The sequence below is a fragment of the Zalophus californianus genome, chromosome 3 (assembly GCF_009762305.2).
Source record: "Zalophus californianus isolate mZalCal1 chromosome 3, mZalCal1.pri.v2, whole genome shotgun sequence".
In the NCBI taxonomy this organism is placed as follows: Eukaryota; Metazoa; Chordata; class Mammalia; order Carnivora; family Otariidae; genus Zalophus; species Zalophus californianus.
Window position 1 is genome coordinate 166952613 of NC_045597.1, and position 23395 is coordinate 166976007.

The window sequence follows — 23395 nt, forward strand, 5'->3', positions numbered from 1 at the left end:
TCTTAGCATGTCAAATTTAGGAAATTTCCCCAATTACATTTTTTTTCTTTTTTGGTTTAATATGTGTGTTATTTTTGAAAATACACAGGTTGGGCTATCACAAAACAGACTTAATCAAAAGAGGTATATATCCAACTTTCCACCAGAGAGCTCCTTTGGGGTGTTCCACTTAACAGGCGAAAATTATCTTCCTCCTCAAGCCTGTTCCTCTTCCTGTATTCTATCTAGGAGAGAGTCACTGTTGTCTACCCCATCCTCTAAGCCAGGACCCTAGCGGCCATTTTTACCTCCCCCTTCACTTCTCCCTCCATATCGAGTTATCAAGCCCTTTGATTCTACCTCCCCAAAGATCTGAAGTCCTTTCCCTCCTGTTCAGTCACTGCCACCGCCTTCTCTCCTAGCTGAACTTAAAGTCTCTGAACTGGTCTTGTTGCTTCCTTCAGTCTTGACTGTCGCAAGTGACCTCCCTACAAACAATCTGATAGTGACTCCTCGACTACATATTATTCAATTGTCTCATGTTTGCAGGATAAAATCCATCCTCTTTCCCCCAGCGTCTACTTTGGGGTCCGATAGGTCTAGGTTTGAATCTCAGTCTCAAGCCCTTTCCCTCAGTCTGACCTCAGACAGTTGGACTCTCTTAAGTCTTTTTTGTCATCTGTGTGAGCTCACTGAGGGCAGGAGGGTTTCCTGCATACAGTGCCTAGCATGTGGGAGAGAATGTTGAATGAAGAGAAAACATTTCAAAATCTACATTAAAAAATTGTCCTTCCTTCAAAAAAAAAAATCCTGATGTAAAATGTCACTTCCTCTCAAGTTTTACGTCTATCTTTATTTTCTGGTAATCACGATGAGGTGCCTGTCGTGATCTGCACTATCTAGGATCAAATCCTGGCCCCACACCTGAGCAATCACGTGGACTTAGGAATGTTATTTCATCTCAATTTCTTCTGTAAAAGGATTATTTTTGAGGGTTAAATGAATACCTCGCTTGGAATGGGGTTGGGCACACACTTAAGTGCTTGCCGAACATTAAACTATCATTATCATCAAATCAGGACCGTGTCACCCCACTTTGTGGTTCTCAACTTTGTATGAGAAAATCGTGCTTTATGTGCTGTTGGACAAAGAAGATAAACCTGGAAACTCCTGTCGTGGAAGGGAGAAAGAGAAGGGAGAAAAGCGAGTTGGTGAATCCCAGCGTTTCTGGGCTGGGAGGTACGAGTTCGGTCCCTATTTTACGGATAACGAAAGGGAGGGTAACCTGTCCTCGAGTCTCATGCAAGACACACAGCCACAGTGCTTTATTGAGAGCAGGACCAGGGCTCCGGGAGTTGCTGTGGTCAAGTTGCAGGCGAAAACTAAAACTTGGAAGGCAGGAGAGGAGGAGCATTTAGTTACAAAAACGGTCAACAATTCGGGTGGAACTAAGTTCGGTGACCAATACATAAAATGAGTCAGCTGTCAAACGGTGGAACAGAGTTGCTGAGGAAATCGGCTCTATACTAACAAGACTTTCTATAAAGCCCACCGACCCAGGACGGCTTGGAGTAACAAACGCCCGCTGCGCTTCCCGCAGAACCGGAAAGCTCCCGGCTGCGCGAGATGAATGGAAACCCGAGTCCGTGGCGCGCCGCGCGGAGGGCGGAGCAGCCGCGGGGCAGGGGCGGGGCATTATGAGTCACGTGCCTCCGCTCCGAGGCGGGCGCGTGGAGGGAACTCTGGGCGTGATTGGTCCCTTGTAACCAGGTGACCACAGAATGCGTTCCGGTTGGCAGGTGCGAGCCAGGCAAGCGGACTTCAGTCTGGAGGTGGCGGCGGAAGGAGGAGGAGCTCCGACCGCGCTCTCTCCCGGCAGTGGCTGCGCCTCTGAGCGCTTGTCGGGTCCCCACCCCTTTTAAATAAGCCGGGCTGGTCGCCGCCCTCACAGACTAGTTGGCTTGGGGGAGGCGGCGGCGGCGCGGCGGCGGGGGTGCGGCCGGGGCCGGAGCCCTGCCCGGGGCCCGGCGGCGGGGCGGACCGGCGGGCAGCGGGCGAGGCCGCGCCTCTATGCGCGGCGCAGCCCCGGCGTAGCCCGGGGCTGCCGGTGCCGACCGCGCCATTGTTGGGGGAGGGGGTAGCTGCTGAGCGCGGCGGAGTCAGGGGCGAGCGAAGGCGGCGAGGAGTGGAGGCGCCCCATGGGGAACACGTTGACCTGTTGCGTGTCCCCCAATGCCAGCCCCAAGCTGGGCCGGCGTACGGGGCCCGCGGAGCCCGACTACGAGTCTGAGATCTACGAGGCGGCGGCCGGGGACGCGGTGGCAGTAGCGCCGGCGCCTGCTGCCGTGGAGCCCGCCGAGTTGGATTTCGGAGCGGGTGAGGGCCACCACCTGCAGCACATCAGCGACCGGGAGATGCCTGAAGGTAGGGAGGAGGCGGGCACCTCTCGTCCCTCTCGGGGGCCGGCGCTGTCCGCTCTCGGGCGGTCCCCCGGGACGGAGCCGCCGCCTCGGGCTCCTTCCTGCCGGGAGCCGGCTTTCCCAGGGCTGGGCGCCGGGGATGAAGGCTGGCTCGGCTTGACGTCCCCACCCCTTATTCTTTCCTCGTCGTGTCCAGCCAGTTGCTCTCCCTCTTCCTTGCCCCGAACGCTCAGTTCTTTACCGTATTCCCATTTCCCAGCCCGGCCTGAGACCCTCCAGTCCGCAACCCCTTCCTGTTTGTCGGTCTACTTAACGTGTCCGGGGACTTTATAAAGACTTTTTGGTATATTCACTCCCCAAAATGTAATTACCCCAACTTCAGAGTATCCACCCCATCTCCCTATCCTTACCAAAGCGAAGAAACCAGGTAAGAGCCTGATGGTATCCTTCCTCCCTGATACGCGGGACAGTTAAGACGTATTGTTAAGGATTTGTTATTTAAATTCAAAGTAGAGATTGGCCTGTGAGAGTCTATGTGGTGTTCTTAAGTAGGCTGTTTTCAACAGCCTCGATAGAAGCTGCCTTCCTCTAACTATAATTTGAAGACAGACGGAAAGAAAATGATGGGAGGAAGGGGCTTGAAATAACTGAACGGTGTGAAATGTTACTGCCAGGGCTGCGACAATAGTTTTTATACCGAACGGAGAGCCCAGGGAGTTCTCATTACTTTGAAATTCCCACTTTGACCCAAATATGTCTTCAGCCCTAACCTCAGTGACTTAACAGACTTCACTTACTTGTTGCCTGTTCTAAAAATGAGAAGAGAGGTGGTCCATGAGACTATTGGTCAGAAGTTTACAAAGAGAAAAAAAAAAACCCATAAATTTAGACCTTAATTTGTAATATAAAGGTTTGGTAATTAAGGTGTCATCTTGGGGCGCCTGGGTCGCTCGGTCGGTTAAGTGCCTGCCTTCTGCTCAGGTCGTGATTCCAGAGTCTTGGGATCAAGCCCCTTATGGGGCCCCCTGCTCAGCAGTGAGTCTGTTTCTCCCTCTTCCTTTGCCCCTCCACTTGCTTGTGCGTGCGCGCGCTCTCTCTCTCTCTCTCTCTCTCTCTCAAATAAATAAATAAATAAATAAAATCTTTTTAAAAAAAAAAAGGTGTCAGATCTTGCACAAGAATGTTTGTCTCCTAATCTCCCTCTCCTTCCCCCCCAGCTCCTGTCTGTAGAATCTTGTTCAACTTTAAGAATGTTGGCGTGAAAGTTCTTCTGACTAACTGTTGGGGGAGGGGAAGAGAAAAGAGGAAATGTTTGATTTTTGCCTCTGGAATTTTGGAAAGGGATAACTAGGTAAAGATAATTCTGAGTAACTGCCTGGCTCTTTAATGAAGTCTTACATCCTTTGAAGTAGAAAACATTGTATCATAAAGATGTTAAAGCCCCATTAGCCCATTTGTTTCATTTAAGTGCCCCAGCTAATTTCATCATATCCTAGAGGAAATGTAGCTTTTTCTAAGTAAACTTTAGTTGGGCTGTTAATTTCTTTGAGTTATAATAATTAAGCCTGTGGATTTACCCATATGATGGACATGGCTTTGTAACTGCAAAGTACTGCTTTTTCAGAATATTGAAGTATTGTAAGAGAATGAACAAATTATATGAATTAATTGTACTTTTAAACACAAAGCATGTAAGAACTTGAGAAAACTTCCGCTCTGCTTGGTGCTGTAAGGTAAACCTCTGAGTGATTTGACAAACTAGTTAATAGACGGGTAGTGTTGGATGAGAGACCAAAGTTGGACCTTTTTATAATTCTTTGAAGATTTGCAACACATCTTCATGTCTGTCTCATTTGGCCCTTCCAACTACAAATAAGGCCCATGTGTATTCTCCCCGTGTTGCTGATGAAGGAGGAGAGACTCCAAGATGGGCAATGACTGTGTAACACAGCTACTGAACAGAAGAGACTGACATGGAGGTGATAGATTGCCAAATTCAGTTCTAGGGATGCCTAAGAAACTCTTTAGAATGCATCTGGTATTTTATTATTTATCCATAGGATAGACCTATCTCCACTCACTTGTTTTATTTCCATTCAAAGTTTATTGTTCACAATTCAGAAGCAACTTTTACCTCTCCCTCCTATGTCTTTAATCATTACAGTAGAAAAGACTAAAAGTAGAAGTCTTGATATAGCCTAGATTAACCAGTCAGATAAATGGGTTGATGCGTTTAAAAGAGTTTGTTCTGGTGATCTCTAATTAAAGCCAAGAATGCCCTGGACAGAGGAACATTAGGAAAAGCTGATAAGGTAAGGTACCCAGTATTAAGCATAGGACTATAAGGAGTGTTAAACTAGAAAAGTTAAAAAAAAAAAAAAAGTTCATGAATACACAACTTACCTTTTGTGTTTAACATGATAGTTTAAAATTTCATTTCAGTTTGTCTTAATTTTCTTTGGCGTTCAATAAAATGATAAGAGAAGCCTCAATTTCAGCATTTGCCTATTAGGTTTCCATAGAAACAAGGTCAGAACACCAAATAAAAGTACAGGCACATTGAAAGTTTGCTTTTAATGTCTTTATTTTGGGCAGTTTTATATCAGTTTCCCTAGAAACTAAGAAATACCTACTTAAATATAAAACATTTTGGCTTTTCTACAATGAAGAATTTAATTGGTTCATTTCTTAGACAAAATCATCCATACATAATGTGCCTTTTTTTCCTGAAACATTTCAGAAGAACATGATTTCTTCAAGCCATTTCAAAGAGCTATTCCTAAGAACCTAGTGTAGATGTCATATAGACTCAAAAGAATTTTTCCACTACCTTACCTTTATCTAACAGCATATCCACAATAACTGATGGTAGTATCAATAACACAAAATAAGACACTAACATCCTATTATGCGGCCTCATTACTATTCATCAACTTTTCATATAGCCTTTTATGTTCTGACCTTACAGGCTTCACTAATTTGCTGGCCAAAAATGCTCTCTCAAGTGACCCCTTCTTCCCCCTTCCTCTGAGGAGTGGGGAAGGAATTGGCAATATGATGTGGAAAAACCCCTGAGCAACAGAGCTTTCCTCTTTCCAGTAGCTATTTTAAACACTTTTGTTTTGCTTTTTTTTCGATGACAATAGGCGTTTGCTGTAAAAGGTTTAGAAAATACAAAAAAGTCATTCACTTAGAATATCCAGAATTTTTATTAATATTTTAGTGTTTATTCTTCCTAAACCTTTCATATGTATATAAACATAACATTTTGTTTATTTCACAAAAATGAGATAACTTTATTTTTGCTGCTCTATAACTTTTTGTTTTAAAGAGAAATAATGACCTAAAGCCCCTGGAACTGTGCTTGACACCGAGAAAGCACTCCAGGATGTATTTCCATGGAGCTGCACAAAGCTCTACCACATGCCTTTTAATAACTGTTTAGTGTACCATTGAATGCTTGGAGCACCATTCATTTACCTACCCTTTATGATTGGGCATCTCTTCCAGTAAAACAGAACACAATCCCATTATCATGCTTTATTCTGGGGACACAGATAAAAACTGGTGCATTGTACCGCTCTTTAGAATTCAGATGGTATACTTTGTCTTATGACCTAGTCATTTTGTAGGTAAAGTACTTTAACATTAAATGTCCTTTGACATGAAAAACTGTTGGTTTTTCACTGGATGTTAGAATTCCTCTTTGAGATTTTTGTGGTTCTTGGTAGCTTGTCTTTAATTCGGAATAACTACTACTCTAAGATCTGAAAGTAATGCTGGTCTAAGATGACTAATCAAAAGAAGCATTAGAAGAAATCTTAGTTGGGAAAACTGGGAGAAACATAACTGGGTTTGAGTACACTGAAACATGTTTTTTGGGCACTGTTTCAGATGCAGGACAGACTGGTATACAGGACAGAGCCCCTACCCTTAACTCCTTACATTCTGGAGGGACCTAGGGGCAGACAGCACATGAATAATAAAAGAACCTCAGGTAGAGAGGTGCTGAAAGAAAGTGAAAGAAGGTAAAGGATGGGAGAAGGGCAGGTTTACAAGAAGTGGTTAAAGACTGCTGCTCTCAAGTGACAAGTACACAGCCCTAAAAGTGCGAGGGAGCTGTGAGAGGATGTGGGAGAAGAGGCTTCCGAGCAGAGTTCCTCCCATGGGAATATGCTGGTGCAGGCACAGGACAGAGACACGGGCACGGCAGCAGCAGGGTGAGAGGGATGCCAGCAGGGATGCGGTGGGTTCAGACCTCATGTGCCTATCGGGCCTTCACAAAAAATAGGGATCTTAGTTTAGTTGTAATGGGAAACCAGTGGAGGATTATATGCAGGGGAATGAGGTTAATTCTTTAAAAAACAAAACACAAAAACAACAGGCTAGCCCTGTGTGAGAATGTGTAACATAGGCATGGATGGAAGCGGGGAGACCAGGTAGAAGGCTGGTGCAGTAGTTGAGGTGAGAGCCAAGAGTGGACTGAACAGAAAACCATACAGGCCTAAACCATAGACTAATAACAAAGATATGAAGGGCAAGTCACAGAAAAAAATGCAGATGACCCTTAACCATGTCTTCATGCATAGGAGAAATGCAAAATAAAAAACTATACTGTAGCTTCTCTCCTTTTGAGAGAAAATCCGATGATGCCACATTCTTTGGTGAGACTGTGAAGAAACAATTATATTCATATATTGCTGGTAGAAATGCAAAATGGTTTGACCCCGTGAAGGGGAAATCAGCACAATCTCACAACGTTGCAGACACATTTAATCCAGAAACCCTATCTCGAGGAATTTATTCTGAAGATATACCCCACAAATATGAAAACCACATATTCACTAAGTTTTTGTTGTAATATTTTCAAAAGCAAAGTATTAGCAATAACTCAAATGTCCGGTAGGAGCTGGTAAAATCAACTGGTACATCCACATGGTGAAGAGCTATGGAGCTGTAAAAAAGAACAAGGTCTTCACTGCTGTGAAGTGATCTCTAGGATATGTTACATGGAAAAAGCAAGGAGAGGGTATAACAGTAATCGACATGACAGAAGCAGAGGAACTAGGGATTTGCTTAAAGAAACCAAAATCACTGGGAGAAATTCTTACTAATTGTGTGACTTTTATTCCTTTCCCTTTACTGTTAGCCAAAGCACATATTTGCTTAAGGTGATATTTGGGTGTGAGTAAAGCGTGGGCATTTCATACACCTTCTAATGAAATGCTAAATGTTCACTTTTTGCTTTTGAGTTCCTTTGTAAGAGCTTTGTTTTGTCATTTATTGTGCTTTATAGGTATATTGATTGCTCTTGCATTTCTTTTGATCCTCACAATGTTTTGAGTTACACAGTATAAGAATTAAATGTTTTACACATGAGGAGACAGGCTCTCAGAGATACAAACTGAGTAGTCCAAGTTTTAAAAATGAGACAATAGATCAGGGATATAAATTACAGATATATGACATACTAGAATAGAATTTATTGAATGACTTATCATGTGGGCTACTTTGGATACTACTTTTTTTCCTCACCCTTTTGTGTGTGTGTGTCTTAAAGTCATTAAGCTTTAGAATTAAAATATTAACATTGCCCAGGGTGAAATAAAAATAAAGGTAACTTGCAGCCCAGAAATGTTCTTTGAAGTTCAAGAAACTGAGCAAAAATACTCGTTAGAAGTGTATAAAGGAAGAAAGGTGTACTTCCCTCTATGAAATGTCACATCTCCGTTACAGTCCCTAAACACGGATTGAGAATTAAAACAAGGCAAGACTGAGAACCAAGGTAGACGCGGGTACAGAGGTGGCTTGGAAGCCAGAGTTAGGAAGCAGGAGAATTAATTAGGAATTACCTGGAAGGAGTGGACTCAGGGATAAAATCATCAGTGTACGTGGTAATTGTAAGCCTTGAAATATTTGTGCTAATGGGCCATAAAATGAACACAGTGTACTGTATAGGGATGAGAGCATAGTTCAGTAAATGCAGGAAGCCATAAGTGAACAGGTGCCCAGCAGTTGGCCCAGAAACTGCTGACATCTTCTATTTAATTGGAATATATTGAAATCAATATATTGAAATCAATCTCTTTGTGAAATACACTGCTCTGACAGTTTCTTGGTCACTACCTTCTCTCCCTAATATTTTTACATTTATTGACATTTATAGTTGCATAATTTTACACATTTAGCCTTTGATAATGCATTTCATTTTTTCTAAGTTGCCTGTATTTTCACATTTTTAACATCTGTGCATCTTATAACTGGGGGACTCCTAGAGTAAGGGAAAAGCAGTATTGGATGTCAGTGGCTTTTATAGATTTCCTCTGTATTTACATTAAGATCCAAGTTTAATTTTTTTTTGAAGTCCTACTTTTCCTACATCAGCCTGTCATGCTGTCAAATTAAGTTGCAATTTAAATTGATTTAAAAAAATGATGGGTCTTAAAATACAATTTGAATCATAACTTCTAATCATGAACTCAGGAATATTTCTCTTAGGTTAAAACATTCTTAGAGGTTTCTAAAGAAGTAATTTGGGGGGCGCCTGGGTGGCTCAGTCGTTAAGCGTCTACCTTCGGCTCAGGTCATGATCCCAGGGTCCTGGGATCGAGCCCCGCATCGGGCTCCCTGCTCGGCGGGAAGCCTACTTCTCCCTCTCCTGCTCCCCCTGCTTGTGTTCCCTCTCTCACTGTCTCTCTCTCTGTGTCAAATAAATAAATAAAATCTTAAAAAAAATAATTTGGGGTAGGTTCACATACAAGATGTACAGTAATTTCATGACATCTCTTTAAATCACTGTGCACGCGTGCATATGTGCATGTTGGTGGGAGGTGGGGACACTTTGCTTGATAGTTGGCAGTCTTACCTTTGTGATAGTGCAAATAGGGTAGTACAGTTTATCACAGTTGTCTTAGGTTCTTGGGAAAACAGTAGTGGACAGTGCAGAAACACTGTGCATCTGAGTTTAATATCTAATGGCTTAAGTACCCATTCTGTAAAATAGAAATGTGGTTTTTGTCATTAGCAAAAAGTGCAAGTTATATAGAAAATTGTCATAGGCTAGAGACAGAAGATTACTATTTTCTGAAAACCTCATGCAAACTGACAACATTTTAGGGTCCTCGTAGGTGTAATATGTAATAATACATACAAGTGATAGGCAACTCACCAAAGTGGAAATAACACTGGTAACTGTCGGGAAAATAGTCAAACTGTGTAATCAGAAATGCAAATTAGAGACAGTGAAGTTCCTCATTTACATCAGTAGGAATTTTTTCTTTCAAGTATGGGAAGTCAGGGTGGGAGTGAAAACTGGTGCAGTTGATAGCATTATACACTAATATGCTCACCTTTTTTAGAAAGCAGCTTAATTAGTATTATACATTGAGCCATGACGATGATCTAACCTTATGGTCTAGTCATCCCATTTTGGAGAGCTTTCCTAAGGAGAAAAAAACAAAATTATTTTTAAAAAACTATGTATGGGAAGATTTTCCTCATAATATAAGAATAAAAGTTTGTAAGCTCCTAAACCCTAAGAATAGGGGATTGACTAAAGTATAGGAATAACACTTGGTAGGCCACTGTGTATCCATTAAATTGTAAATATATTAGAATGGGGTGGAGATTGCTTCTCAGGAACAAAATAGGATGTAAATGGTACACTAATTAGAGCTATTTTTTTCTTTTTAAAGTGTAGGTAACAAAGTAATGGTTGTGAGTTGATGAATAATTTTTAAACAATATTATTTTGGCTCTTGCAAATTTTTGTTCGTGATCAGATATTTGTTAAAGGAATGAGCAAATGACTTTTATCTGTTTGCGCCTTCAATGCAATCATCTGTACTGCTGATTAATCCAGGTCTCTTTCAGTTACAAATTAAAATCTAAAAATTTTTTTTTAAAATACTGACTTCTGTAACCAGAGTTAATGGAGTAAATTGGGTACTACTTGACCTAGGAATTAAATGGCCTGTCTCAGTTCTGCTCTCCTCTGTTGATATATCCTAGAAAGGCTCCCCTCCCCCCCCACCTCCCTAACCCCATGATAGCAAAGGAAGCCTGGGGCAGCTCCAGACTAGCCAAGAATCCACAGCTCTGCCTTTCTTGCTTCTTTTTTTTTTTATTAAAGATTTTATTTATTTATTTAGAGAAAGCATGCGAGTGGGGGGAGGGGCAGAGGGAGCGAGAATCTCAAGCAGACACCATGCTGAGTGGGGAGCCTGACGCAGGGCTCGGTCTCATGACCCAGAGATCATGACCTGAGCTGAAATCAAGAGTCAGATGCTTAACCAACTGAGCCGCCCAGGTGCCCCAGCTCTGCCTTTCTCAGTGGTTTTTTGGAAGTCCCAGGGCAACAGTGGCTGCCCCAGCCTAGATGGGGTAGGGGGAGTGCCACTTTCCTTCCTGTCACTTGGGCTAATTGTGCTTTTCTGCTATTTCTTTTATCCAGGGCCTCCTGATTTTTATATTTAGATTCATAGTAGCATATCTTGGTTTGGGGAAGTGTGTGTGTGTGTGTGTGTGTGTGTGTGTGTGTGTGTGTGTGTGTGTGTCCTTCCTGTCACTTGGGCTAATTGTGCTTTTTTTCTGCATGTTGCTATTTCTTTTATCCAGGGCCTCCTGATTTTTATATTTAGATTCATAGTAGCATATCTTGGTTTGGGGAAGTGTGTGTGTGTGTGTGTGTGTGTGTGTGTGTGTGTGTGTGTGTGTGTGTGTGTGTGTGTGTGTGTGTGTGTGTGTGTGTGTGTGTCTTGGTTTGGGGAAGTGTGTGTGTGTGTGTGTGTGTCCGTCCTGCTGTGTGTGTGTGTGTGTGTGTGTGTGTGTCTTGGTTTGGGGAAGTGTGTGTGTGTGTGTGTGTGTGTGTGTGTGTGTGTGTGTCCGTCCTGCTTCCCCCTTGTCTGGTACTTATTTTTCGTGGATTTCCCATTGAAAAGTGTTAATTAAACTTTCGTGCCATAGGCACTGATACATAATGTGTTTACTTCTGCAAACATTTCTGCCTAGTTTTTAGATTCGCATGTAGTATATTTGCTTTCTTTTTGGTAAGAAGTGGGTCATGAACTCTTTCAAAAGCCTTAGGTTAGAGGCAGCTGTGAAAGTCTTTGTCACTTTGAGCACAGCTGAATTCATTTATTTTCCAAATAGCTAACATTGTCTCATTTTTCAAATATGTGAAAAGTTTAATTTTTATGGTTCTTTTACATAAAAATGTTGAATAGAATAGTTTCTCCAAAAGCAGTCTAACAAAGTTCAGATTCAGTGAAGGAATTTCCATGAAGAACAAAGCTATGTTTAGCTATGTAAATTTCTAGTGCTGGCAGTACCATTAAAATGGATGGTTCAGATTCCTGTTAAACCAGGAAGTCCCAAATGATGTTTGTGAAAGAGTCTAACTATATTACTTGGAGGAAAAAGGGATTCTAGGTAGATAAATTGTGAAATGTTGAATTAGACTATATTCACTATAAGACTGATTAGTTTTTAATGGACATTTTGATTCTCAAAGAGCCAGAGATATTATTTTCTATTAGACTGCCAACATCCCTTTTAAAAACAGAACAAATATTATGTGGTTTGGGAAATACTAGACTTAACCATTACTCCGTCAGGATCTTGGTCTGGTTTCTTACAAGATTGGCTAAGTATTTTGGGATGGACATTGCTGAGGAGTGTCGTACGGTGGGTTTTTTTTTTTTTTTCTTTTTAAGAGAATTTTGAGTTGTTCTTACAAAGGTTGTTGCAATATGAAAGTCATTTGTTTAATAGAAGTATCAGACTGTTTTGTCAAACACCATGAAGTAGCCCAAAAATATATTTCAGAGCTCACAGAGCTTAAAAAGAACAAAGATTATATGTAACCAGACAAAAACCTATTTCTGCATTTCCTTTTTTTTTTTTTTAAAGATTTTATTTATTTGAGAAAGAGGGAATGAGAGACAGCATGAGAGGGAAGAGGGTCAGAGGGAGAAGCAGACTCCCCGCTGAGCAGGAAGCCCGATGTGGGACTCGATCCCTGGACTCCAGGATCATGACCTGAGCCGAAGGCAGTCGCTTAACCGACTGAGCCACCCAGGCGCCTTATTTCTGCATTTCCTATTTCTTGCTCAGACTGCTTTGCTTATCAGACTGTCACTAAACATCTTGAGGAAATGCAGAGATCATTTTGTTTGGAATCTTAGACACACCAGAGGTTTGGCTTTTTTTTTAAATGACAACTTTATTATCCCCTATGGTGGCAAACCTTGTTCTATGAAAATTCAAGTACCTGTTTTGTATTCTTGTGTAAATAGAGAATTTCCCCACTTGGTGCAAGGTGGACTACAGGCAGACATACCTTTACATAGGCATGGACAAAATTTTTTACAAGTAGCCCCATGATCTGCTCCAGAAAGTACTCTTACTGAGCCCCAAATTAATCATGCAGCATGGATGGAAGAAGCCAGGAGTTCAGCTTTGGAAATTGAGAGCAAAAGTTAAAAATTACTTGCTATCATAGAAGTGTACCTGTAGATTAGAACATTGAACTTTTATACAGTTTTTAAAAATCTGCCATGATGGATAGTCCCCCACATAAACCACAGCTAACTAAATGAGTTCATTTGTTGAATGGAGTTAGAATTAGCTATTTGATTGTTTAAAGAATATTTGCTTGCCAAAAGCAACTTGTTTGGTTTTGGCATATTTGATACATTGAGCTGGTGTCTGACAGTAATAGCCACAGCATAACTTAGTTTTTGAGACTGCTTTTGGAATATGCTAGTAATATCAGCTTAAAGGATAGTGACAGGATTTTTGATAGTTAAGTAGGAGGGGGAAGGCACACATATAATTCCGTCTAAAAGTTGCATAGATTATTTAGGTGCAGGTTAAAAAAAAGTTTAAGACACAGCCTGGTTTTATTCCACATATGTCGATTCTACAATTTTGCAGTTTCCCAGTATAATTTTTATATTGTTGCCTTTACTAAAATTGGCTTTTTATCATTACTAAAAACTCTTCCCAAGACTGCTAAGTGATTAAAATTGATGTGCAGTTATTTTTAAAGTCATGTATTTTTCTACTCAAATTATCACACCTTTTTCTCTTCTTCCTATACAGAGTTAGCTTTGGAATCAAACCCTTCTGACCATCCAAGGGCAAGCACAATTTTCCTGAGCAAATCTCAAACGGATGGTAAGACAGTATTTTTTTCCCCTGAGAAGATTGAAAACTGTTTTTGTTTTGTGTTTCATAGAAAGCCCCTAAAAGAACTCATACATTAATTTAAATGTTTCACTTTTTCATGTATTCATTTCTTATTTTAATATGTGATGATATACTTTAATTGTTACTGATTTAGTTAGCAGAACACGGAGACTCTACACGTTTTGCCACCTCTTTATCAACACAGTCACTTGTGACCACATGATTTGATGTGGTCTAATTCTCCATACTATCTTGTCCTCTTCCCCTGGCTCCAAAGAACACAGGCTTTAAAGATGAGTGAGATAGGATTTAGGCCACAGTTAGGTTTTCATTTAACAAATAAAATTTAAAAAATCAGTTGTTAATTTATGGGGATTGAATCTGTGATTCTGGCCCCATTTTACGCTATGCTCAACCAAACAAGCCTATCTCACATCTGCATTTATTCTACTCTACTCTAATGTAGTGTTGTGCCAGGATACATGGGAACAAACATGCCCTGTGAGATTTCCTAGAAGGTTAGCTTCAGCAACAGAGACCAGTATAAATTGCCTGTGTCCTTGATTTATAATGAGAATCAGAACTAGAGTTTTTAGCACTCCTGCTTGCCTGTTTATTTTCCTTAATGTTATGTTAAATCCTTTTTTATTTGAACTAAAAAGCCATACATGACCAGGTTTTTCAGTTGATTATGACAGCAGGAGTATAAAAAGTGAGTGTTCCATAATATTTGAAGTATGCCGCACAATAAAAAATGGGGGTTTTTAACCTGCATTTTCAGTGTATGTACATAGCCTGACTTGAGCAGATCACTTCTGGTTAGGATTGCTGTATTTCTCTGTTTCTTCCAGAAACATAGCCTGCCCACATGTAGAAACGGTGTGGAGACGGTAAAAGCAAAGCTATCTCATGTCTCTTTTTCCTCAGTCATAAAGGAGGCAGTGTGGGAAACAAAGTGGGTTCCAAGACCCTCATTGGAGCTTTTATTCTTCTTCTGGTCTTTGTTAGAGCAAAGTGATTTTGTGTGCTCTAGATACATTCAGTTAGATTAGCACACATTAAAATATAAATTTAAGATAGATACTTTCCAGTTGTGTAATGACCCATTTTATTTTTTTAGCAAGGTATTTTAGTAGATCACCAATAAGTGCTTCGGGATGCTTCTAGGATACTGATGTATCTAGAAATTAGTGCCTGGCCAGAAACTGATTCTTAGAGCTGTCAGATCCTGGTAATTGAAGTAAGTTGTATGTAAACATAGAATTAGAAAATACTGTGTAGTGGTTCAGATATTCAACAGGTAAACATTTTTATTAGTTAAATTTTTCACCTGGCCTAGTTTGCTTTGTCCTTTTCTTTTGTACATGGGGAGCCTTTCATTTGTACCTAACAAAGAAAATCTGTTAGGTCAGAAAGTAAAACTAAGTTTTTAGATTTTACTTTATAGGATTTATCTTGCTAGGGGATTTAAATTATAAGTTTTGTGGGAAATTATATTTTAAAAATGGAATTTCATCTTATTTTGTTCGTTGGTAATCCGTCAGATAAGTAGCAATTACTTTTACTTTTCTCTGACATTTGTATCAGAATTGATCAGTTAATTTTTTTTATTCTTAGTGCGAGAAAAGAGGAAGAGCAACCATTTAAACCATGTAAGTAAACAGTTGAAAAGTTAAGTAAGAAATTAATAGTTTGAATTAAAAGTATGTTTGCCATTATTCCTAAAAAATATAATGGATCCAATACTGTTAGCACTGTTAGGACCTCTTTTTGTAGATTTTCTAAATCTCTTCTATTTTCCTCATTATCAGATGTTTTTAGGAAGTCTCTGGCTCAGTAGTGCCCATTTTTTAAGGGTTCTGACATTTAACTTAAATTTAAATAACGTGGTTGTGGTATAAAGTTCTGCCTTCAATTTTTTTGCCTTAATTTTTTAATCTTATTTTTTAACCAAAGTAACCAAAACATAATAACTAAGTTAATTTTTAGCACTATCGACTTCCTGTTGTGCCAGGTGAAAGCTTAGCTTCATCACTCCACCGTGGCCTTATTTCCTTGCCTCTATTCCGTCAACCTGTGTCATGGTTTTTGTTAAGTCAGAATCAATGTGTATGTTGTTATGACTATGCAAATATTGTTCCCTGCTGAGCCATATAGTTCTCTGCCTGTGCCTTCTCCTGTATACGCTTCATTCTTTTTCTTAAATATTTCTGAAACCCAAGCATTTCTGCACTTCTCCAGGATAATCCAGTCCCCATTTTCCTAGCCAACATGATCTCACACAGCCAAATGCTGTAAGTAGCTCCCTGGCGGGTCTTTCTGCTTTCACATTCTTCCTTTTTTTTTTTTTTTTTTTTGTGTGTGTGTGTGGAATTAATTTCCTGACGATGTTCACTTGCCTATTTTCTAACAGCTAATTCCCCCCCCCACAAATGTTGTAACATTTGTCACATGTCCATCAAAAATATTTTTCGTTTACTAAAACACATCTGTTCCATTTTTTTCTTGGACACACTCTTTTGTCTTTCTATTCTGGTAGAGTAGACTGGTTTTCGCTAGGCTGGCTGTGTCTGTTTTCCTGGGATATCTCCTTGAAGTCATCTGGGATCTCACATAACTGCTGTCTTGTTGGATCCCCTATGTCCTAGATTCTCTGTTGCCCTTTGTGTTGTTATATGCCCTTGTTTTACTGGAGCACATTTTTCTGGGAATGGGCAGAAGTTTTTAGAGATCTGGCTTCTCTGAAACTCCTGCTGTTTGATAAAGTATAGAATTCTAGGTTGAAACTAATTTTTGCAATTCTACAGACATTTCTCTGTTGTCTTCTCATTTACAATGTTGCTCATAAATCTGTTGACATATCATACATTGTACATTTCCAATTTTAGTTATTGTTCCCCCATCCCTTCTTTCTCTGAAACCTTCTAGTACCTTCTCTGTCCCTGAGATTTTGAAATTTCATAATATGGTTTGATATGGACCTTTTCATTTTACTGGGGCCAGGAAGTCTGCAGACCATCTCTTCTAGTGAATGTCTTTTTTTTTTCTTTAGTCTGGTATTTCTGTCATTCGGATGTTGGCCCTCTTGGACCAGTGTTCCTGCACAGATCTCTAATTTTCCCTCTTCCTGTTTTCCATTCTGTCTTTGTCCTACTTCCTGGGGACTTCCTTGACTTTATGCTCTAACCCTTCTCCTTCTATTGAATACTGAGTTTTGTCTATCTTATTTTTAATTTATACAGTTCTCTTATAGTCTATCATTATTTATAGCATCTAGTTCTTTCACCCGTACAATTTCTCATCTTTCTGAGGGTTTTTAAGAATTTTTTAAATTTTCATTTGCGTCTTAATTTGATCATTCCCATCAATTCCTTTTTTCTGTTTTGATCTCTCTTACTTGTTGGAGGCTTCTTTCAAATGTGTAGTGGTCCCTGCCTGTATCTGTGATCTCACTGGAAGTACCACAAGGGAGCAAGACTTTTTCACTAACAGGCCTCATTCTCGGTGTTTGGGGGCTGAGTCTCTGAATTCCGAGCCTGCCTTGGGTTCTGTAAGACAAACTGGCTTTCTTGTTCCTGTCCCAGTCTCTGTTCTGCCATGTCAGTTGCCACTCCTTTGTCTAGTCTTTTCACCTTTCAAACATTAAAAAGCACCTGCTATTTATCCTGTGTTGTATATAACCTCTGAAAGGAGGGGGAGAGGAAATAGATTTGTGATCAGTCCACCATGTTTTTAACTCAAACTTACTATGTGTTTTGAAAGTATAAATTTAAGTTTAAAGTTTTAACTCAATATAATTAATGATATTAATTCAGACAGTATTTCCGGTTATACCTATAATTAGCATATTACACTTTTCTTCTAAGGCCTTGATTAAGAATTCAAACCATGTACCTTGTCATATTGTCCCATTAATGCACAACATAGATGAAGTTTTCATTAATGCATAGTGTTGGAAATTTTTAAGTGGTCTTATGAAAAAGACAAAATTTGTCCTGTGAAAATGGGAGACACAAAAGTGAACTTCAGCAGTAGATACAATGGGCAGGTCAGTGGCTGGGGGCAGGATTTCAACAGGTACTTGACCTCTGATGGTAAGGCTTGGATTGTGATTTCCTAGACTTCTAAGTATGATTATTTTCTAGTCTTTGCCATTGAACCATAAGTCTGTGAAATAACCTTCGTTGTAAAGATTGTAAAAGTCCATCTATTCTGTTAGTGCTCAATGAGTAAAGATAAACACTGCCTTTGTCCCTGCTTATTCTAGTAACCAACTGAAATAATATCTATGAACACTTAACTGCCAGTACTGTTTTTTGCTATTTGATTTTTTTTTAATTTGCATTTTATGACCCTATTTTTGTCAGTGTTGTTTATTGAGGCTGTAAACCAGGGATGGTAAGCCTTTAACCATAAAAAATAATTGTCTTAAAATTTTGGCTTTTAAGCTAATAAATAATTATAGCTAATATATACAGGCTTTGTTCAGAGGCTTAATTCTGCAACCCTCTAGTTGAATACTAGGTATTACTGAATACTGAAAAGTAGGCCTGGCCTGATGGGGAAGTGTTCAGTGTTTCTTTGGTTGGATCTAGCCAGTAGACTAAGTTGCTGATTCACTAGGCCCCCCATATGGCTGTAAGACCACATCTAATTAAAATTTTTAAATGTTTCACTAATATTTTCAAAGACAAGCCAGTATATATTCGTAATAGACAAAAAATTTAATGGAAGAGAGTGGGAGCAAATATAACCCAAAGCTCTACTAACTGGTCTGTATTTTGGTGCGTTTTCTTTCTGTTCTTTTTATGGCTCCCCAGTAGAGGTTTTTGGTCGGAATTGACTTTTATTATGATATAATATACACCATAGTATACCCTACTAATAGTGGCCTTAAAAGAGAACTTTCTTCCATTTAGAGTAAAAGTATTTAAATGAATTTTTCATTTTTCATGCTGTATTTATTGAGATTCTTAAAATAAATTACATATTCACTGAATAGCTTTAAAGAACATAACAGTTTTAGGTATAATTGAACATTTCTGGCTTGAAGGAGAATTTAGTGATACTTTTCAAAAATAGAATGTCTGGAACTTTTTGTTAATAAGAGGTAAATGGCTTTGCAGGAAAACATCTGAAATAAGCAAATGGTGTTTTTATATACCGTGTGGGTATTTCTGATTATTGGCTACTGGCAGTTTTTAAATGCTCTGTATTTTAAAAAGTTATCAACTGGATTTTTTTCCCTTACCCCATCTGTCGTGTATTTGAGGGGGATGCTGACAGGAGAGTATGACAGCATGGCAAACGCTATTTCATCTTAATAGGAGGAAGGAAGGCTCATCTGAATTAGTAAAAAACAAAAACAAAAACACAACAAAACCAAGCATTAAAATTATTGGTATTCTGTGGTATTGAATGCTGCTATTACTTTTAACTACTTACAGTGACTGGGATTTGTTTATTGGTCTTACTTTAAGGAAGAGAATTGTCCTAACATAGCTTAGGCTATTTCAGTATTTGACTGTTGTTATATACTTGGGCTCAGGCTCTTCACAGATAAATGGATACTTCTAAAGTGTTTTAAAGATGGTTTATTCTATGGAGGGTCTCCAGAAGTTCATTGTCACCTCTCTGACACTATGCTAATAAATTCTCACTAATTTGTAGTAAGATTTACCTTCCAGTTATAACTGATTTTAAATAATTTGTCAAGCACTTATTGAACTCCTAATTTGTCCCAGGTTCTGTGTTCAGTAGCTGGAGGTAGGAGTAAGAGTCCTCCCTTCCCTGGAGAAGCTTACTTTCTTAGGAGGGAGACATCCTGCAAGCAATTGGTAGCATGTATCAAGTGGCAGATTAGATATGTGAGCATTCAGAAAAGGGAGAAGTTTTGTGGTGTGACTGCTGGCAAAGGTATCCTGGAGGTAGATGGGGTCAAGCTTTCTGGGACAAGGAGGAAGAAAAAGGCGTTGTAGGCATAAAAAGCAGCATGAGTGAGGCAGGAAATTGTTGTGATGAATGTCAAGCAACTTATAGAATAGAATTAATAAAATTTTTAAATGAATGGAAAGTACTCAGAGGTTCTCACTTGAGTAATGTGATGGCAGTCTTATTTAAACATGAAGTTAAAGTGAAGTTCTCATAGTAAGCTGTTTTATGGATGTGAGAGAATCTTAAAGCAGTACTCTCTTGCCCTCCAGATAAGGAAACTTGAGGCCTAGAGAGACCTACGCCCCCCCCACCCCGGTCTTATTAGTGATAGAGCAACCCTGGTACAAACAGCCTCTGACTTAAGAACATCTGTGTCATCACACTGTCTCCTGAACTGATACATTTATTATCAGCTTTCATTTCTGCAATAAAATGTTCTTGCATCAATATTATATAAGGCATTATATTTCATTGTAGTAAATGAATAGTAGAAATAGTCTCAGCTGCTTTTCATTTCTTTTTTTTTAGATTTTATTTATTTATTTATTTTAGATTTTATTTATTTATTTGGGAGGGAGAGAATGAGAGATAGAGAGCACGAGAGGGAAGAGGGTCAGAGGGAGAAGCAGACTCCCTGCTGAGCAGGGAGCCCGATGCGGGACTCAATCCCGGGACTCCAGGATCATGACCCAAGCCGAAGGCAGTCGCCCAACCAACTGAGCCACCCAGGCGCCCTGCTTTTCATTTCTTAAGGAAAAAAAAACCACTGAAATCTTATTCTAAGCTTCTTACATTATTATAAAGGGAATTTATAATAGGTGCTTGCCAGGTTTGATAATAGGTAATTTATCAAGGGCAGTAGTTTATAACCCATTCCTTAAATCTTGTGTGGGAAAGTTAGAGCATCCACTGGGTTCCCATAGAGCTGCACATGATAGCACACTCAAGCAGTTCATGAAGTATAAGAAAAATCTTAATGCTTTATCGTTTGACCTTTTAAACCGAGGAAAAAACACACTTTTATAGGTTTAACTTACTGTGACATTTTCTTCTATTTCCCTTCCCCTTCAGGTATCTCCAGGGCAGCTTACTAAAAAGTATAGCTCATGCTCAACAATATTTCTAGATGACAGCACAGTCAGCCAACCTAATCTTAGAACCACAATAAAATGGTGAGTACAACTAGGTTGCCAAGGGCTGAGTGACAGACCCCCTCATGCTAAAAGCATCCTAGCCATACTTGGTCATTTCAGTCATTTAATTGTCCTTTTCAGTGATCAGGTTAAGAAACTGGTGTCTATTTTATATTGCTTTCCAGGACCTCAGTCTGAATATTCAGTTTCCATTTTAATCTTAGAGTGTATGGTAGAAGGGAAAGCCAGTTAGCAAAAAAATCCCAGGAAAAGTACACTTCTTACTTAATACATTTCCATTGTTAAGACATTGTTGAACATAATGAGAGGGAGAGGTACTTTTTATTGGATGTTTCTAGAAAAATATTTCTTTATGAGTTATGGGCCTAAAACAATGTGTACTACTTTGGAAGCTACTCTTGAAAGAAGGAATAGTTTGTCCCCTACTGGCGGCAGAGTGTATCTGCATTTAAATTTAATTTGATTTTTGTCAGATTTTCCCCATCATGCATTTTTTTTTCCTGCACTATTTCTGTATGAAAATTAACTTCTCCTTCCTATCTCCCAAAGAGGGGGAAAATATACCAAATCAATATTAAGGAACAAATTCTCAAGCTTAATTTCTTTATGGATGAAATTTTGCTCAACTGAAAATAATAATTTAATAGATATACTTAATTTTAACTTTATATATGTGTATAGATATAGAAATATACCTCTAGGACACTATATCAGTCCATATATAAGAAAACCACAGCAGAGAACAATGAAAGAGAGAGTTTTGGAAACATAGCTGTGGTCAAGTTTATATTTCAGCAAACACGAACAGTGTTGTGATGGAAACTATTCCTTAATTTCTGGTAACACCTTATAATCCACAATTAAAGTTGCACTTTCAGAACACCCTAAGATGAACCTTTCAAGCTTACTTAAGGGAGGAAAAAAAACCCCAAAACTGGATATGCAGAGCTTCCTGACTTCATCACGATTGGCCAAAGAACATTATTAATGTCTCTTTGGGACGTGAGTGTTGATTTTCCGGAACACAGTTTGGAACACTACTTCAAAATATTAATATTCTTATCTTTAATTTTCAGTCTTAAAAAAATTGGCTTATAAATTCAATCTTGTTTCTGATGTACCAGCTTTGTCAGCTCATTAAATTATCAGTAACTTCTACTTTAATTAAAAACAAGTTCACAGTCATAATAAGGTCACTTTCCTCTCTCTCTTATAACAGTAGTGGAGATCAAATTGTATTTCAGCAAAAACTGAGCCCCAAAATTCTGAAGTCCTGAGCTTTGACACCTAACAAGTAATCACTGAATGTTTTTATTCAGCCAAGACACTAAATCCATGTGTAAAAAAAAACTCTTTTTTGGTTAGAGTCCCCAGCTTTTGAGTTCAAAAGATTCTGATGTTTTAGTATATAATTCAGAAGTGGTTTTAAAGATTAACCTTGCTCAGACAAGTAGGTTTCATGCTTGTTTTTCCCAACTTAGTCTAATTTGTGGAAGTACAGTAAATTTAATTTGCTTTCATGAAGTTTTAAAAATAACAATTCAGTGCATTTATTATTGATGAAATAAAGGTTTACTGAGAAAATTAATAGGGCAAATTGGCTTTTAGGAATGATTTTGAAAAATGTTTACATTGGGGGTAGTGCATTGTTCTCAGTGGTGGGAGCCTTATTAGAATCACTTGTGCAACGTTTTCCAAAAATCTGTGTTTCAAAAATACATGCATTTCCCCCTTCCCCTACCACAGTCTCACAAGCCTTTTGATAGCCTGAGGAAGGATACGAGGCATAATTGTATGGACAAAAGCATCCCAAATGAGTCATTCATTTCCAGATTTCGTTGCACATTGCAGTCACCTGGGGAACTTTAAAAGCACTTCTGATGCCCAGGTCATACCCAGTGTCAGTTAAATCAGACCATCTGGAGGTGGAAGCCAAGCAGTTTTTAAAGCTCCTCAGGCGATCCCAGTGTACAGCCAAGCTTGGAGAACCACTGCCTGGTTAGAGTGTGGGAGAATGAGAACTGCTTCTGACCACCTGTGGGACCTTGGGCAAGTCAGTTTTAAGCCTTGGCTCCTTATGTGTAAGATGGGTTGTTTAATTAAATGCTATGTAAGGTTTCGTGGTTCTTTTCAGCATAGAACTTGGAATTCTGTGATTTTAAAATCAAATTGAAGATGAAACTGTTTGAAGCACTATAGAAGTATCCATCTTTGATGCTGATAGCGTTATAGGCCTTTTTACAAGTGCTCATATTCTGTAGACCTAGCTCTAAAATTCAGATTTGCCTTCCCTCAATTGTTTTGAGCTTCATTTTAGACATTTTGAGGGCAAAGGGAAGCATATAACCAGGAGAACCCCTTTGTTGCCTAATACAAAACGTCTGTGAATAACTTAGGACTATAGTAACGTAAAGAGTGTCTGAGGACTTATATCTATCTGTTCATTAATATTTAACTAATTTGGAAATACCTGTCATTAAATATTGTACTGTGTAGTATTATGTTGCATTGTTAGCACTGCTTATTTCAGGGTAGCTAGACCTGTCATTGATTTTGTGGGTACTTATATTTGCTATTAAATTTTCTAATTATGATCTTCAATTACTTGGTATGGAACACTTTTAGGGAAACAATGGAAAGTGGGTGGGCTTGGTGGATAGTAAACTAAATCAATTGAAATGCAGGGCCTAACCTTTTTTTTTTTTAAACACAAAAATT

At 39.2% G+C, this 23395-nt stretch overlaps 1 protein-coding gene across 2 annotated transcripts in view; it reads left to right on the forward strand.

Moving 5' to 3' along the window:
• The first annotated feature begins 1896 nt into the window (after positions 1–1896).
• The window catches only part of CCNYL1 (cyclin Y like 1), a 37427-nt gene continuing 15928 nt past the window's right edge, over positions 1897–23395 (forward strand). Inside the window, exons 1-4 of one of the 2 annotated variants that reach the window (XM_027588000.2) lie at positions 1931–2403; positions 13503–13577; positions 15207–15241; positions 20595–20695. In XM_027588000.2, the coding sequence (XP_027443801.1) occupies positions 2178–2403; positions 13503–13577; positions 15207–15241; positions 20595–20695 (437 nt within the window). In that variant the 5' untranslated portion in view covers positions 1931–2177. Of the gene's footprint in view, positions 2404–13502; positions 13578–15206; positions 15242–20594; positions 20696–23395 lie in introns of both variants that reach the window. The other variant, XM_027588001.2, reaches the window with a different exon arrangement.